Source organism: Enhydra lutris, unplaced genomic scaffold (genome assembly GCF_002288905.1).
Source record: "Enhydra lutris kenyoni isolate GAN:26980312 unplaced genomic scaffold, ASM228890v2 scaffoldscaffold25, whole genome shotgun sequence".
In the NCBI taxonomy this organism is placed as follows: Eukaryota; Metazoa; Chordata; class Mammalia; order Carnivora; family Mustelidae; genus Enhydra; species Enhydra lutris.
In genome coordinates, this window is record NW_019154109.1 from 18,100,133 (window position 1) to 18,119,740 (window position 19,608).

Here is a 19,608-nt window from a genome sequence, read left to right on the forward strand (position 1 = left end):
GAAAAGATACATAGGACAAGGTATGTGGGAAGGGGCTCAGAGCTTTCAGGCCCTATTCAAACTGGCCACTCTCTGCAAATATCTATGTATTCACCAACCTGGAAACTCTCTGAACTGCGTCCTTATGGGTTTTTATGGAGGCTTCATTACCCAGACATGATCGCTTAGGACTGGTCTAACCTCCCGCCCCTCTCCCCTCCCTGGGGAGGGAAAGGACTGAAAGTTCCCATCCTCTGATCACCTGCTTGACACAATGGAAACCAGCTCCTACCCTTAGGTGAAGTTCAAAAGTCACCTTAGTAACACAGCAAAAGACAACTTTATAGTTCTCATCACCTAGGAAATTCCAAGGGATTTAGAAGCTCTCTGCCAGAAATGGGGCCAAAGACCACACATGTATTTCTTCTGAATCACAATATCACAAGAGGCTCAAAAAGAGTCTTAGCAGTGAAATAGAACAAAGAAGGTAGCAAGCACCAAATATTTACCAAGACAGCCACTGTGCTAAGCACAGTACATTGTGCTGTTTAATCCTCTATCAGGTGGGAATTACCATTGAGCCAGTTTTATGGATGAACAAACTGAGGCTCAGATTTATCTGTGAGTTGCTCATAGTCACACAGCCAGTGAGTGAAGGAGGATTCAAATCTAGGTGTGTGGGATTCCGAAGTCTAGGCTTTTACAACGTGCCTAATGCTTAATTCCAAATGGATTACACTCTTTTTATTTCACTGATGTTTTAGGTGGTAGGAGAGGGGGGTTGGGGGGTCAAGGGAAGGAGAGACAAACTCAAATTCTAAAGCGAACCACTCAGAACAATTTTGCCTTTCTCAGTTTTTGATTTTCTAATAACCCACCTTTGGAAAAGAACCATGTTCTTCAAGCTTAGTATTTTTATGAAGTCTGTGGGTTATAATAATTCTCATCAATTTGAAGGTATAAATGACAAATTATTTACCATCCTAGAAAACCAGATTAAGTTCACAAACTCAGGTGGCTCTGAGTTCCTTTCACTGTTACAATAAAGCAGTTCAGAGAAAGATAAATAGAATAAAATTATTCCTTTTGGAAAAATATAAAAGTTTCATAAAAAATCTGTTTCTAGCTCGTCAGTATGGAATTTGTCATTAATCATTTTAAACTATGCCCTTTTATGCTTCTTCTGTCTCTTTTAGCTTTCTGAGTAGGTCTTTGATGTAACAAAGACAGTTTCAGACAAGATTTCAGTTCATCTGGAAAAAAAAGGTTTAAGTCTGGAGGCAAAATGCAGTGTATTTAAAATTTATATACCCTATAATGCCTTTGTTCTGAACTTGAAGAACCTGAAAAACTTCTAAGCTTCTTTGCCTTCCTTCTCTAAGCTCATTTGTTCTTCCCTTGCTTATTATCATGCAACTGTGACTTTAATGGAGGGGGGGCGGTTTCCATCCTTTAACTACATGCAGAGTCATGGCTGACCCTTTCTGATCAATTGCCAATCCATACAGGTTTGACTGATAAAAGAGCCAATTAGATTTAAGCAAATTAAGGGACATCACCAATGTCAACCACTTATTAAACTGAATGCTGAATTCCATGCATACAAAACACTAATGCACTGAGCCCCATTAAGAGTTGAAATCCTAACCCCATTAGTAACTCCAGACCTTGAAGGGGTAAAGGTCACAGGAAAGTTTCATATTTATGGATTAACATTTGGATTCCATTTTTATTTTTTTAATTTTTTTTCCTAGAACTCTTGAACCTTCACTATAATGCTATTCAAGAGCTCAGATTAAATATATTCTTCATTTCTATGAGTATCCTAGTGCTAAATATGAGCATTATGTTATTACAAACAACCAAATAATATAGTCATTGTAGAAATACAAAAACCTGAGCATGGAAGAGGTTAGAGATATGCTACAGAAATGAAGGAATAATAACCCCCAAGACTCTTCCAGTTGACCAAATAATATTTCAAACGAATTTTTAAAATAAAAAGTGTGTGTGATTTGGATTTGCCAATGTGCATTTTTGTGCTGAGCTCTTGGTTCCATGATCCCATTTGCCTTAATTTCCATCTTCAAAATAACTTGTGTTTATCAGATTGTTTAATCATATTCCTTTTTCTGCTTGTTTAGTTGAAGTCGAGAGCCTTATTTATTTTTTTTAAATAAAATTAATTTTCTTAACACAAGAGCAAGGAAACAGGGAGATGTGATGGAATTAACTAGGATTTGAGATTAGGTCTTGTTTGACTGTTTTTTTGTTTTTTTTTTTTAAAGATTTTATTTATTTATTTTTATTTGACAGAGAACACAAGTAGGCAGAGAGACAGGCAGAGAGAGGAGGAAGCAGGCTCCCCGCTAAGCAGAGAGCCCAATGTGGGGCTCAATCCCAGGACCCTGGGATCATGACCTGAGCCGAAGGCCGAGGCTTTAACCCACTGAGCCACCCAGGTGCCCGTTTGACTGGTTTTTTAAAAAAATTTTTTCCAGCTTTACTGAGGTATAAACTGCATTTCCATCATTATTCTTTCTCATCAGAAAAACAGAAACATAGAGAAAGGTGGTATCAAATAAGGCATTTCATAACCATTCTGTTCTACACTTACCTAAGTAACCACCATAGTGAGGGAATCAAAGAGCAGTGAGTTGGAGCAATTTGAGAGTATCTCTTATATCTGATGCCCTGTCCTCCTTACAGTCTGGGGTCCTTGTCATATGGGCATGACCACAGTATCCCTACACTGGACAACAGTGTGCAGAGGGGGTCAAATTCTCCATAGCTGGTTACAATAGAAGGTTGCTCAGATAGAAGACAAGGCATGAACAGGCTTGAGCAATGAGAAGCTTACAATTTAAAACTCTTAATCAAGCTACCTGGACTGACTGACTGATTGATTCTTTCACTCACCGATTATTCATTATGCAATTATGATGCACCAGGTTTGGTCTAGGCACTGAAGATCAAAATGTGAATACAAAACAGTCCCTGCTGTGGGGGCTCTTATAACCAGTGATTGTGACAGTCCCATCAGACAGGCCATTTCACTGTAACATGATTGTACTCTAGGACACCTAGGGGCCCTATCTCAGCCTCAGTTGGTAAAAGACAACTTTCTGAAGGACCTATTTCTAAGTTGAAACCTTAAAAATGAGTAGGACTTGGCCAGATCTAGGGGGTCAAGGCAGTTTTCCAGACCACATTTGATAGCAAACATTTCATCAAGAAAAAAATAGCATGTCTATTTTGCCTAAACCTTCTATTATTATATTTTTCAGCTATACTAAGAAGAAAACATAGCTAAGGGTATTATCATTACAAATCTTGCATAATCCAGCAGTGAGAGAGAGCAGGAATTCCACATCACCAAAAAAGAGACTTAATATTTGAATCAAGGAAACGGCAAAAAATGGTAACAATCTAAATATAATGGAAAAGTAAATAGCATACAGAACCTTCTCTGCCCATAAGTTGGTTCACTTCTGTACATTGGTTCATTTATTATTCATTTCAGTACAAAGCACAGTTCACTGGATAAAGGCATGGAAGATTTCTTTAATAACTCTCAGTACTAATTTAATTCTACTTAAACACACATATTCTAGTGAATGCCACATGCTTTTCAGCATGATTTTATGTGTAAATCAGGATAATATGTTTTCAGATCATTAAGTAAAAGGAAGCATGAACTAAAACCTATTTAATCAATGAGGTGTCACCTTTAAACTGCCACAAGGTCATAAAAAAGATAATTTCAAAGCTATAAGTTTCCTAATTGTAATCAACAACAATCTAATGATGAAAAAAAAAAAGTATGTCTTAATGGCTACAATAAACTTGAGCAAATCAATGTCTTTGAAGACATTTTGCTTCCTCTTTTGGTGAAGGGCCATCTCCCAAATTCTGGATTTCTGAGTTTAGAAAGTCAATAATTACATCATGCCCAGAGACTATGAACCTGCAGAAGGCATGATAATGGCATGAATAAGCGTCCACAGAGTAGACATAAAAGTAAACTCAGCAGTTGACTTCAGCTCAACTGTATAGCTGGAAAGAAAATTTTAGTTTCTTCCTGTTTGCATAATTTTAACTCTTCTACTAACCACTGACAGATACAGGCACAGATTGTATACTGAGTTAGCATGAGAAGCTTGCTATGTTTAAGTGAATTGTATATATACATGCACCCAGAGATATTTACTCTAAATTACTAGGCATTCCTAAGTGCATGAACAATGAATTAAATTGGTCCTATTTTATGAATATGATGTAACTTGCTGTAAATTACGAACCATCTAAATCAGTATGAATGCCATAAAAGGAATCTATAACTCATTAAATTCCCACATATCCTGTTAAGAAGGTATTGCTATGTAATTTAAAAATCTCCATTAAGGCACTAATTACTGTTTAATTTCTAAGTGTGAATAAAGGTTATTATATACTAAGGTATAGAGTCATTAAATGTTCTATCCTTTCCAGTATGTTGGGCTAAATTAAAAAATGAAGATATGAATACCTAAGGTTTCTTTTCTTGATTTTGTTTTGTTTTGGTTTTTTGGTCTCAATTCTTAAACAAGCCCCTATCTAAATCCAACGTCTTTTTAAAAAAAAAAAATTTTTTTTTTTTTATTGGTTTATGAAATCTGACAGTGAGTCGCTCAGCTAGGTCTCTTCCAAGCATTCTTAAACAATGTGGCTTCTGCCATTTAGAGTTTCAGGTGTTTTGGTAAACATCTATTCATTAAGTCTTACAATGTCACGAAAGGTAGATAACAGTGAGTGGTTTTAATGATAGAGCAGGTATTAAATCTTTCCTTGGGAGAAGCATTCTATACAAACCACAAATTAACTCTTCATTGTCCTCTCCTGAGGAGGCTTTTGCTGCTCTTAAACCCTTTGTGATGGGAGAGGTATTTATCCAGTCCTGCTGCTTAACGACATAGGGACATTCCTCCCTTAGTCCAGAGACACTGGTTTTTGAAGCTGAGCTACAGTCGGGTGTTACAGAGTCCTTTGCCTTTTGTATTTTCAGAGAACAGACATTCCGGAACACTCAGTTGAGAATCACGCTCTTATTATTTTGAGGCATGCTTTGTTCAAGGGCTGTCCTTACCAATCTAACAGGGAGTTTTCTTCTTAGCAGTTAGTCACACAATTGGTTAAAATAAGGGTGGAGGTGACTGCAGATCAACATAATAATTCTAAATAAGTTAAATCGGTTATTTATACAGATAGTTAAAATAAAAGTATCTGGATTTTATCACATTTCACGTATAAAAGTGACACTATTGAACTCTAATCATTAGGGCATGGAAGTTAAAGGTGTTTTTCCAGTGGTGTGAGTAGCTTTCCCTTTCCATTTGCTGCACACACATGCAAAGCAAGAGATACATATGTATGATATATACCCGTACATACACACAGTGCAAGATGAAAGCAGTCTCAACAGAACAAAAAAAATCAATAAAAGGGTCTCAGTCAAACAAAACAACAACCCAAACAACCAGAAATACAATTGAGCCTCTAAGTTCTAAAAAAAAATTAATTTTCACAATAATGAAGCACTCAGGGAAGACTTATAGTAGAGCAGTTATATAAATCTATGTAGCCAACATTGTTCATGGACTTACCCCCGGGTGGCATTGCCAGGGTTATGGGGTCACTCATCAAGCTGCCTTGGCTATTTGAAGCATTCACTTGCACAGTATAGTTAGTAAAAGGAACCAGCCCCTCAATGAATACCCAAACGTTGGTCTCTTCACTGCGGTGCATGACTTGTGTGCCATTCAGAAGAGTGTAGTTATTAACTGCTGATAAAAAGGAAAATTATGAAAATTAGTGTATATTTAAGAGTTCATTCATTCATCCGTGATCAAAATAACTGAACTGTTGTTCTAAGATGGCGTGCAGCTGTTCACAAGTATCATGCATGCAAGGACAGCTCAGACACAGACACAGTAATTGATTCCATGATGGATTATTTACAATTGTTTGAGGGTTTGCTTCCCCCATCCTTGGATTTTTTTTTTTTTTTTTTTTAGATTATATTTATCTATTTGAGAGAGAGAAAACACATGAGTGGGGGAAGGAGCAGAGGGAGAGAGAGAGAGAATCCTCAAGCAGAGTCCCCCCTGAGCTCAGATCCAGACATGGGGCTTGATCCCAAGACCCTGGGATTGTGACCTGAGCAGAAGGCGAGACACTTAACTATCTAAGCCACCCAGGCACCCCCATTCTTGGATTTTATACGATATGCAGACAGGAGGAAATCACACTCTTTCCTCGCCATCTAGAATGGTTCTGGATATAAATAGCATATTTATGAGGCAAATTTTTCAGAATATTGCTGAAATTTAGTAAAATTTAGTTATCATTATGCCTAACACACAGGAGTTGTTAACAATATGCTATTTACCTCAAATAGCCTTTTTTCTTTGCCAAAACACTTTTATTGTATGTCCCTTTAATTTCCCCCACACAGATTCTACAAACATAGGCAAATGAATAAAAAACACACATGGTGCTGGACTTTAAGGGGAAAGCATATTTGCAAGATTTCCAGATAATGATACAATCTTTACTGGTTAAATGTGAAAAAATTAAAATATGGCCACATACCAATAATGATCTTGCACTGTATGATAAACAGAATAGTTGTAATAGTTATAAAAAATACCATATTTTGGACACGGTTTTATAGCAGAATATGGTGCAAAGAAAAGTACATGCATTTGATTGTTAGAAAGTTCTGCATTTGAGCCTGTCCTTATCATTCTTGAGGAATGTGCTCTTTGCTAAGTTATTCAGTATGTCTGAATCTATGTTTTTCATCTGAGAGTGGGGAATGATAATACTTTGATTGCAATGTTACTATGAAGATTAAACGAGATCATTTCTTTACATTACCCAGCATATAATAGGTATTCATCTACAGCAACTAAGAAGTGTAACTGTTCTTGCTAGAGTACAACTGATACATTACAAACAAAACATTTATAAACAAACTAATACATACAAAACAAACATTTACAACTAGCAAGTGATAAAGAATTCTACACTCTGTATTTTACTTCCTCTGTAGCAATTACTCTTCTATTACATTTTCCCTCTCTCCCACCAACAATGTATATGAATCAAAATTCTAATATTTTTCAATGAACAAAACAACATTAATCACATCTGCTACCCCTAGGTCATTGTCCAATCATGTTATACATCAAACTCTATAATTAATAAGGAATCAAATGACGTGAAAGAGGATCTCACGTCTAGTTATGAGCATTTTCATGAAATGTGGGTAAGGCAGACAAAAACTTTAAAAATACACAAAAATCTTTAAAAGATACTTATAATAGTTTTGGGAAGAAGGATGTAGCTGAAAAAAATTATTGCTGCAAAATACACAGGTGTAAGTTAAATGTTTCCCATGACCAGAAGAAATCCCTAGTGTCATGGAAGAATTTATTGCTCTGAACTTGAAATTGGCACAACGGAGTGGTTTATCCCCAAGGGAATAAATGTACTTAGGGGCTAAAACATGAGGATAATAATTTCTATTCAGTTTTAGTAAAATAAGATAAAGATATGTTCACTGCTTAAGAATTGTTTTAAGTTCCTAAAATGGAAATAGACACCACAGATAGATCTATGTGGAGCCCATACCAACAAGAAGTTCTGAAACCTGAAAAGTTGCCTTGAAAAGACATTTCCAAATGACACTTTATTAGCTCTCACAGGTTCTTTGTAACTAGTCAACCTGATTAGACAGATTATTGACTCCAACTGCATGCAGAGAGCAGGCTTTGCTAGGTTCTGATAACAATATGCTCAAGATGTACAAGACATCGCTCCCGGACTCAAGAAACCTGGTTAAGATTTACTATGAGTCCGTTGTAAGCACTGTCAAAGAAAAATTACATTATCCGCATTTGAAGACCTCAAGTCCCATAATGTCTAACTCCTTGGGAGAATTTTCAGTTATAGCTGAAACAATTGCTGCTGTTGTCACATACCCAATTGTAAAATTTCAAAAAGGTCAGCTTTATCCTGCAAGACCCAGGTAGATGCCTAATGGCCTCTGAAGTAGTGTAACAGCACATACCTTACAAAAAATTGAAGACTACAAAATAATGATGAGAATTCTAAAATTAAGCCAAGAGAATACGATTTTATAAAATTTCAAGCCAGGTGCAAATGTAAGAACAAGGAGTTAACATCTAAGATTATAGTATTGGTAAGAGTTTTTTTTCCCTTATATTTTGTTTGTTTCTGAAGCAAATTTCTAGCTGTAAAACAAACAATGTTGCTATCTTTGAAAATGGCATGGCAGGGGCAAATATATTAAATACCACTCTATTCTAAGTTTCCCAGATAACATTAATACATGGTAATTATACAATTAGTTGTAACATTAAGTTCTAGTTATAGAACAATGATTACTCAGTAATTATAAGAAGTATATAATTACTCAATAATTATGAGAAGTATGCAATTACATAACCATTTTGTTCAGCTCAAAAAAGAACTTGTGTATCTCCAGGAACCACACAGCTGAGTGAGTCCAGTGCTCCCTTATACCCCGCTCACATGCAGCTCCATTCATAAGCCTGGAGTGACCGTCAGGATTTCAACCCTCGGCAAAGCTCACAAATCCCCAGATTTAAAACCAAAACCGGATCCACAGATTTTGTCTCTGTCTCCACTTTATTCTTCTCTTTCTTCCTTTGAACTGGACTGGTTTGAGTTCTGAGATCCTGGTGGAAAATTCTTAAAATGCAAGTCCTCAGATCCCCTCTGCCACCCTACCTCCCCACTCTTGAGAGGGTCTCGCTTTACTGCTTTTCGCTGCATAAACTTTGTTTTCAGTCGGCTGGAAAATGCAGCTCCGTTGGTTCAGCCTCAAGAATCAAGCTAGAAAATGCTAAAATGATAAGCATTTCCTATCATAGGTGACCATTTCTGTCTGGTCTCCCTTAGCGCTGACCCTATTTGTAAGTATAAGTGGACGGTGAAGGCCCTGGAACCACGACTCGCTGTCACCCTGCCACCAGGCACTAAGTCTGAAGTCAAGTTCCCCTCATCCACCTCTTCAGGTGTGGTCTGCACCACTGGGCTTTAACCTGGGGGTCACACTAAGCACTCTGCAGACGAGGTCATCACACTAGTGTTTCAGGGGCCACCTACATCAGAGTCACCTGGGAATACTTCATCAACATCCACAGAGCTGAGTTCCACTCCAGACCTACCAAATGAGACTGTTCGAAGGCAGGGCCCAGGAATCACTGGTAATTGTTCTCAAGCATGCAGAAAAACTCATTTTAGGATTATTTAATCTACGTTCAAGCTAGTCTTTAAAGTAATGATCCAAATTCATCTCGTCTGTTTCCCAAAATACTTAGGTCACTTTTGACATCCTTGTTGATGATGCCTTTAGACTGTAGCTTTGGGCTATAAAATCTTTATTTGTGAAATAATGCATCTTCAGAACATATAAAGTGGATTCTTCAACCAGATCTACCTTTACAAACTAAAAAAATCTAGTAAATTATTTCATAAGAAATATTTAAGTATTTATAAAAATAATTTTTAAAATGAGTAGTCATTTTGCACACCTGAGAAAAATCACTTCAGTATTTCTGGTAGGTACTTCTCTCTCTCACTTTCAATCTCACCACTGCAGATACAGGGGAAGGAGAGATCCTTTGTATATTGTCCAACATCATGCCTCATAAGCAAAAAACAACAAGTAGTTTTGGTTAGATTCCTAAAATTTTCAAATAAACTCCTAGATGCTCCCCCAAGACATTCTACATCCTAAAGGATTTTCTAAGAAGTTAAGTCATTCAGGCCTACTTTTCTACTTTATTTTGAAGAGAAAAGTGTTAAATTGAGAAACAGCCAACATAAATCTATACCCAACAGACCTTACTTGTAAAAAACATTTTCTTAGCTGCGGATATGAAATCTTACCCAAAAAATGTTAATAGCAGTCATGCCCATTTTTTTAAGGCTAAAATCTTACATTTAATGTTATTTGTTGAATAGTAGGATATTTTCTATACAATTATTTTTTTTTTAAGCAAAAACCAGCGTAAATAGACACGTATGATCCAGGGAGGCGTAAATGATTGCTGTCTCAGGAATATCGTCCTATGGGGTTCTCCAGATTGATACAACATAAATGGGTATCCTTTCCAATTCTTGTTATAATCATTGTCACAAGAATTTTAATGCACCATATATTCCATAATTTTTTTTTTTCCTCTGTGCTGTACTGCTCTGACCTTTTCAATATTCTATAATTTGACTGGCTGGCCATTTCGGTTCTCTCCTTTTTACAGCCTTATTAACTTGTGGGAAAGAGGTGAAATGAACAACCAATCAGAATACATAATATTGCAAAGGTCAGCGTAGTCTTGTACAGTATCATCACACACAGAAGTCTGTATGCCAGGCATTAACATCCTGATATCTTATTCATGTGACAAAGATTGTAACAAGAACAGAAAATGGCACAACATGAATCCATTCTCATGACAAAGATTATAATGAGAAATGACAGCGAACAAACCAAACTGATTCTTGTTACCTTGTGAGGATTTTCCATGTCAGCCCTGGTCCTGCTTTAAGTTAGCCTTTTTCTGAATCCAATTACACCTGAAGGTAGGAAAGGTGTTAACTAATTTCCCCACTTCTTGCTGTAAAAAGAAAATGCGATATTTCCCTGATATTGAGGTCTCAATTTTAGTGTTGTTCGGCTCTGTCTCATTATCACAGAATTCCGCCAATCCCCAAATCAAAAGACATAGAATGACAAATCACAGATCTGGGCAAAGTGGTGAATAAGGCCTTTAATGTGAGCTAGTAACTCTAGGTCACTCTATAGCATGCATTAATATTTAAGTTACTTTTGTTTATTCTTTCTAAAGTTATTATTTCAAATTATTTTACCCAAAAGGCAAGTGCATCCTCCAAACTCCATTATGATCATAGATAGCATCTTGGCAGAGGTCCGAATAGCACTGGGCATTTGTTCCTTTTTAAGTTAACATATGGTTAAAGGGATCTATTCCTGGCCTTAAATTGTTGCCAACATAGAAAATATTTATAGATGTATACCGACGTAGCTGTCTTCTCCACAGAACGTTTTGAAAGAGAAAGAAATGGGTAACCTGTGAGTGACTCAGAGCCCTAGGAAGGACAGTGCTCTATTAATGCATCATATTTCTTACCATTATTGTAATTACTCTAATGTGATTTTTAATTAGTTGTCATCTAGTAAAAGCTGTACTTCTCTGAATCCTCTTAAGAGTGGTCACTCTGCTAGAATGACAATTGTAGTTCAGGGAATAAATCCAGAGAATGTTCCAACAACTCACCAAAAGATGCTTCAGAAACCTCTGCCCTGAGTCTTCGCTTGTGCAGGAACAAGAAGAGCTCCGTAAATACTGAGGATTTTTTGTTTTGTCTTGTTCTTTTTGTTTTTAAAACAATTTTATTTATTTATTTGACACAGAAAGAGACAGTGAGAGAGGGAACACAAGCAGAGAGAGTGGGAGAGGGAGAAGCAGGCTTCCCGGAGAGCAGGGAACCCGATGCGGGGTTCGATCCCAGAACTCCGGGATCACGACCTGAGCTGAAGGCAGACGCCTAACAACTGAGCCACCCAGGCACTCCTTTGTTTTTATTTTTAATGTGTGGGAAAGACTATCACTAATGTACAATTACTCTTCCAAATATTTAAAATATCATTTAAAAAAGTCTTTTGGAGCATGGCTTCTTTTCATCAATTTTGTTTTATAAGCCATAGTCAGGTTTTCCTAAATGGATTTCACTTTATTAATATCAGAAAAGAACTATGTGTGTGTATGTGCAGATAAATTTCTCAAGAGTAAGAGGTTTGTTATGATTGTGGTAACTTAGGGAAGTATGGTTCATTTTCATCAACTATGTTATACTCTGAAAAGTCAGGGTTTTTTGTTTTTTTGGTTTTTTTTGTACTTTGATTAATATTTTCCCCAACTGGACAAAGTATTAGTTTTCCAAATGAACAAACTATTGCCATCATCTTCAATCAGCCAAGAGCTATTTGGGAAAATATGCTACCATAGAAGGTGATTTGCAGCTTCCAGAGTAAATTTTGGACATGAACATGACTGACTGATTGACAGAAGCTGCTGTTTCCTTTTGGAATTCTAGCAGAACCTTACTAAACACTTGGGCCATACTGAACTTCTAGTACTACTGTGATCAAATGCATAGTTCAGCAATCGTTATGGATCCCTGAGCACCTTATCACCAATTCTTAATGAAATGCTTACAATTTTCTTTTTAGTTACTTAGCTACATACACTTGAGATAGATTCTCCATTAAAGGAGAACATCCATTTTGGGTGAGAATTATATCATCTTCTGTGGTGACTTCTGCCTGCTTTATCTTCTGCAGTCACATCGTTCTGTGTTCCCGTACTAGTTCTCTATTATCGTGTGATGACATTATCACAAGCTAAGCCGCTCAAAACAACATATATTTCTTATCTCATACTTCCTGTGGGCCAGGGGTGGGAGCATGCTTAACTGGGTCTTGTGCTCAGGATCTTTAAAGGTTGCAGTCAAGGTGCTGGCTGGGACCAAAGTGCCATTTCAAGGTCCTACTGGGGAAGGATCACCTCCAACTCAGGTAGTTTCTGACAGCATTCTGTTCTTTTCAGGCTCTTGGAACTGAGTGCCTCAGTTTCCTGCAGGTTATTGGCCCTCAGTTGCCAGCTGGCTTTTGTGTAGAAATTGCCCCCATTTCTTTCTCATTGGTCTCCCCAACATGGCTGCCTGCTTTATTAAAGCCAGCAAGGGAGCTAGTCTCCCAGCAAGATGGGTTACAATCTTATGTAATGTTGTCATAGAACTAACATCCTCCCTTCTCTGCCATAGTCTTTTGGTTATGGACAAGCCACAGGTCTTGACCACATGCTAGGGGAATAGATTACACAAGTGTTAGTACCAAGAGGTTGGGATAATCCTATGCTATTTTAGAGTCTGTGCGTTACAGTTTCCAAACTGTGGAAATGAATCACCTTGCTGAGAAGAGAATTAGGAATAAATGGTGTACTTACAAAAGTTTATGCTTTATGGAGAAGAATGGATAAATTAGTATGACAGAATTACCTTTCTAAAATGCCTTCCAAAATGGAAGAAAACTAGGAGAACAAAAATAATAAGATTAACAAGAACAGCTGAAAATCCTAGAGCAAATGTATAAAGGAAAAGGAACAAATTAATGACATTAATTTTGAAACCTCACAACAAAAGAAAGATATGGTACATTTATGCTCAGCATAACATAGTTCCTAATTCTGCTCCTAGAGTAAGGAATAAAAACCAAGCAAAATCCTTGGAACTCTTACTAATTTTCTTCAATCTGAAGGGAAATGAATGGAGTAGAGTCAGTAGAAATAGGAAGAACGGCCATTCTACTGAACACTGTGTTGAGTTGGGGGAAGAAGCTGGTGTTACTAGGACTGGGATATGTATGTGAATAAATGGAGTGGAGACTGCTACAGGAGACATTTGATGGGATTTCAGAGGAGACCGAGAAACTAGATCCCCTAGAATTCAGCCCAATGAATTTATCCATATCCTTGAATTTGCTCCCATTTCCTCCTATCCCCACCCCAAGGTTACAGACAAAGATATTAATCACAACACCCAGTTCTCAAAGCTTAGGTTGAGGGAAGACTAACTATCACCAGAAAGGAAAAGAAGTGGCCATGTTCAGAACAAAAGCAAAGTCTGGACAGAGCTGCCCATACAAGGCAGAAGCAAAATAAATTTTAAGGGAAGAACATACTGAACATGCATACATATAGCCAAAAGAAAAGAAAAGATCCCAACATAAAAAGACAAAGTAATCACATGGTTGTGGGGGAGAAAAGTGACACATATTCCCAATACAATGAAAAAGAATGTTGCAAAGCCAGAGAAACAAATTGAAAATTAGAAAAAAAAAAACCCACATTAAATATTTAATAAAGTTAGAAAAAGTAAGGAACACAATAGAAACAGATAAAATTTAAATCAATGGCATGATGGAAAGCCCTGAGATAATCATAATCAATGCATAAGAGAAAAAATCAAGAGATAATAACAACGAATGAGATGATAGATATATACAAAGAAAATGATAAAGAATATAATTAGGTTTTTTTTTTTTAAAATGAAAGGATAGCTGGAGGTCATGTGGACACTGACGACAGGGCTGCCCATTAGATGCTGCCACCTAGGGACTACACAACTGGAGGGAATGCAGCTAACTCAAGTCAACAAGGGATTCCTCTAGATGTCTCTAGAATTGTTGAGAATGCAGAAGTAGGGCAGCATTGTCCAGTGCTGCTCCGGGAGTGTGGGAGGGTTAGGAGGGGGTGGGGGTGAGGGCAAGGCAGGGACATCTGGAGGCCAAGCTTGTCTGGGCCAAGCTATTTGTGGTCTCCACACAAGCCTTACTCACCAGCTTTCCTGACAACTTTTTTAAATGCTCAGTTCTCTTGTAATCATTCATTTTTGCCTTAATTAACCAGAATTGTTTCTGTTGTTTATTACCAAGAAACCACTCATGAATTAAGAGAGGTTGGAAATGATGTTCTGCATTTGTTGACATGGGTTATTTATCGGGAATGGGGTTCATTGTCATTTTTCTATATTATATACATTTTAAGCTAGCACACACAATTTTTAAAAATCAAAAGCATGATGAAAGAGTTAAATACACAAGGAAAATATACAAATTGGATTTAAATTTATAAATAAATTATAATAAAACCAGAGATCTGCAAACTACAGCCTACAGGTCAAATCTGGCCAGCTTCCTGCTTTTATAAATAAAGTTTTATTAGAACACAGACACTTATATTCTAGGTATTGTCATGCTATAACTGTGCAACTGAGGAGTTATGGCATAGGCCCTAGTGCCTGCAAGGTGTAAAACGTTTACTCTCTGGCCCTTTAAAGTTTTACCTCTGCATTGAACAATTAAAGTGACTACCTCTTTAAAAATGTGCTGCCTTTCGGTACAAAGAGAGGCATTGCCAATTTCTAGATTGATTTTCTTGAGTGAACTCTTTTTAAAGAATGGAACAGTGCATGTGGAAAGAACACTGTATTGACAGAGTCCTATCTTATGCCACCGCACTGTTCTGTCATCAATGCTGTGAATATCTTTAATTATGCAGCAGTTATACATGCAAATTGCTGGAGGGAGAAGAAGCAGGAAGAAAATCTGTTATAGACAGTCCCTAATTCCACATGCCCAAGAAGTTTGCAAGTGGAAATCCAAGTGCATGGCTTTGACTGAAGGGAGAGCTGCTGTTCTGAAGGCTTAACAAGATTAACTAAAGAATAATTAAAGACTCGGGATGAAAGAAGGATGGATTTGCTGTTTCAACTGCTTCTAAAGGGCTTCTTTTAAACTCTTTCAAACTTATGTGCCTTCTAGAGGTAATTTGCGAAAAAACACAAAACATCCTCTTTCCTACAGAGCTCAGTGAAAACAATTAAAAGGCTAAATGAGGCTAACATATTTGCTGAAAGAAGCAAATGTAGTGTTAATATTGCCTTGGAATTTATTTTAAGGAAATAATCAGATAAGTGTACCAAATATTGCCTTATTCTAAGTATAAGAAAATGAGTTACAAAATGGTGTAATTGTGCCTTTGCAAAAATTTGGCTCAAGAACCAAGAACAGGTGGCTAGAGTCAGAGGCAAGAGAACTATAATGTGGTACCATGAGTCCCCAAATAAGCATTCAATGTGTAAAGGATCATAAGATATAAATTTGTTTGTAAAGCAGAGAGAGTTTGATATATAAATGTTGCCCTCTTGAGCAACAACTTAATCAATTTTGCTCTCTAATTTAAAGTTGAACTGTTTTCCTCTTTTAAATCCCTCGATGGTGGCTTTCCAGCCTGGATAATTATGGAAATGAAAAGAACCAGCTTGAATCCCTTCAAAGGCATTTTATTCACCTTAACTGTTTTCTTATTACTTAACCTAGTTAGTGTAGTTAAGTTCTACAATAAATGAGTGAAAACATCTCTATCATGAGAAGTAGTTAATCACTGCCTAAGAATGCAGTTTACAGCCACCAATTATATTAGTTTGTATTTTTTAAAGAAAGAATAAAGTTATTTTAAAGCTAACTTCATGTTAAGAAAAATACTGAAAAATTGGGACAGCTTATTAGCAACACTGTAGTTACATATTTTAAGTCTTGACCTTTTAATCTCTGCTCCTTCTGCAGGCTTCCATCATCAGTAAACAAATGAAAATTATTATCTGCTTTTTAAACATGTTCATAAGTCATAGGTGCCAATAAGAATAGTCAGTTCTTTGGGGGAGATGATCAGAAAGAAACTGGCTAAAAAAGCCAGCCTGGGGATCTCCAATCCATAATCAAATATCTAGATTGATTGTGTCACTTGCACTTGTATTGATTTCAATTGGAGTAGCTCACCCAAGGGAATAATAAAAATGTGGAATAAAACTGATTTATGAGAACAAAATAAATCCTTTTGTGAGTGGTAATGAATTGGTACTATTTAACCCTTTCAATCACAGAGTGAAAAAACTATTTATTTTTTAAGAATGCTGAGCTAGCCAAAAGAAGTCATATCAGAAATGCCAATACCGCCAAGTGCCATTACACTAAGTTGTAATGCTGAGAAAGAAATGGCGCTCTAAACTTGATGGAAGGCGTTATTTGACATATGACATACTTTTAGCTTTCCTTGGCCAACTTCTATGTGTCATCACAAATGATGGACCTGGAGATCCAAAGTATTATGGAATCACTCAATAAATGTTTATTGTACTTATTTACATGATTTATAAGACGGTTGAGAAGAGCAAAACATGGTAGCTCAAGCTACATTCAATTTCTTCTGTTAATGTAGATGCTCATTATTTTCCTCTAAATTTTCTATGTATCCGTTAAATCAAGGGTTGTCTCAAGGATAACAGGAATATCCAGGGGAGACAGCTTTCAGCATGATTGGGGCACATACAAATATTTGCCTTAGAAAATATTAAAGGACCTAAAAAAGGAAACTGAGATGATTTCTGCAAAGACCCAGAGCAACTGTTTGATTACCAATTCAGCCAACCAGCCAACCAGTTGATTTAATGAGGAAAAACATCAGTTACTTCACGTTCTCTGAAATCCAGTAGATAATATGTTCCCTATAGTCTGGCACTGACTTAACTTTTCACTTTTTACAAAATATGCTGACATCTTTTGCACATGTTCTGAGCCTGAGCACTCGCAGGCAATGGCCACTATCCATCTGTGGCTATTGAGCACTCAAAACGTGGCTAGTGTGTCTGCGGAACTGAGTTTCTAATTTTATTTAATTTTAGTTCAGTTAAATTAAAAACTGTTAGGTGATTTAGTTATTAGAAAATTTTTAAATTATGTTGGTATGGGAATCTACTTTTTAAATTGAAACTGTTTTGAAAACTAAATATAGATCAAATATTTCTGATCAAGATGATCATTTGCACTGAAGTGTCCTTGAAGTGTAAAATATACACATAAACTTATTATAAGAAAAAGAACATGCAATCTCATTATTAACTTTAAGACTGACAGTATTTTGGGTACATTCATTCAAATAAGATACACTACTAAGTTAATTTCTGCTATTCCTTTTTATTTTTTTACATGTATTAAAAATTCAAAATTACATGTGTAGCTCACTTTGTATGCCTATTTGACAACCCTATTGTGATATGCCAAAGGGAAAACAAGAATGCACACTTAAAATGTAGGTGCATTTTCATCTTAAATTGATGGAAGGAAACTTTGTTCCAAGATCTTCCTACATATATATATTCAGACAAAATGAAGGTGAAACTCTTATTCATAGAATGCACAGATTCTGTTACATACATTGCGTTTAATTCATAGTCCTGAGGAAGCTAATTCCAGAACTACGTGGAAGGACTGCTGTAAGGAGTGAGTTGATTAGTTGTCAGTTCTGTCAATGTGGCTTGTACTGTCATGGTGTTTAATGAAAGTATATTAAGGTAACTTTATTTATCCTCTCTGGCATAAAAAGGCTTTTAAAAAAATTAATACATTTTACTATTTACAATGAAGCATAATTTACTTCAGTTTGATGGTACCATAATTATTATAGCATAATAATTTTTCTAATATGGTAACTTTTGCACATCTGCCATACAGAGTAAATCATTAGACAGGAAACAGAGAGAACAAATCAAAAAAGATATTAAGAAACTCTATTATCATAAAGGAATAAATTATTAGGGAAAAGGGAAAGTGAATCACTTTAAGTTTAAGGGACTCGATTAAAAGCAAGAAGATGATACACAGTAATTGCAATTGGTTGGGCATTTGAAAGAAGTCCAGGCCCAAGATGTTTAACTCCCCATACTTAATGAAGTCAAGTCTTCTGTTCCCAAGTTCACTTGAGATTTGGAGTTTTAGGGTCTACTGTCTCCTATAATCTTCTAATAGTTTTGCTGTAAGATGATACATGCTACAAACTACCTCTTTTTTTTTCTCTCTTGCCTTCATTCATTCCTTCTTTGTCTGATTATAAAAGAAATCTATGTTTATTATAAATTTTAAGACTACATCAGACACTATGAAGAGAAAAACTAAAATTACCGAAAATTTCAAGATAATTATTATCACCTTGTTAATGTTTTGGTGTATTTTGGTATGTATCCTTCCATATTTTTACATACACACACATATATAAATATATTACTACATTTTACACTTCTAGAATTTTATAATATTATTCTGTCACTGCAATACTGCATATTTATCAATAAATGCACATCTGCATAAATTTTAAAATGAATTCACCACAATGTGGTTAATCCACATAGCTCAACATTTAGGAACACCCCTTTCGAGTTTTGTTATGTAAATAAACTTTGCCAGGAACATGACTTTACAGATTTTTTTGTGTGCCTATCTAATTATTTCTATTTAACAATTCCAAAAAAGGGAACTGCTGGTTTTCTCAATTGGTACAAATGGATACAAATATGTTATACCTTTTATATTTGCTTGACAAGCTTATTTTAATTTTCTCAAAGGAATTTCTGGGAACAAAAAATTAGTCAAAGTTTGGTTGTGGTTTATGTGAAATCATCATGCTGTATGGGTTATACTTGTGATTGGAACTTAAATTAAAAAAAACTTTTTGTTCACAGTAAAAGCATCCATCTTGTCTGTCAGTGTGTTATATTCATCTAAATTCAGATAACTGAATGGGCTGGACTCAAAGAATGTTCCATAAGTATAAGGACCTCTGTATTTTCTTACTTACTTACTTCTAGTCTTACTAGAGCTGGAAAAATGAACTCAGAGATTTATAAATGCTTTCAAATAGTATTGGTGAAAATGGCATATTTTAAAACATCGATGTGATACCAGTAATGATTCTTCTAATATTACATTAAAAATAAATAAGCACAATCACAAAAAAGTTAATCCCCCAAAAAAGTAAAATACCTGGACATAACCCTAACAAGAAATACAGGGTCTTTATGAAAAAAAAAAAAAAAAAAAAAAAAAAAAAAAAAAAAAAAAAA

The 19,608-nt window shown here is 35.9% G+C and overlaps 1 protein-coding gene across 1 annotated transcript in view; it reads right to left on the minus strand.

Moving 5' to 3' along the window:
* LOC111151119 (usherin) overlaps positions 1 to 19,608 on the minus strand; it is a 680,307-nt gene that overhangs the window by 274,319 nt on the left and 386,380 nt on the right. The window contains exon 37 of the mRNA XM_022508904.1: positions 5,622 to 5,801. Coding sequence (XP_022364612.1) covers positions 5,622 to 5,801 — 180 coding nt within the window. The remainder of the gene's footprint in view (positions 1 to 5,621; positions 5,802 to 19,608) is intronic.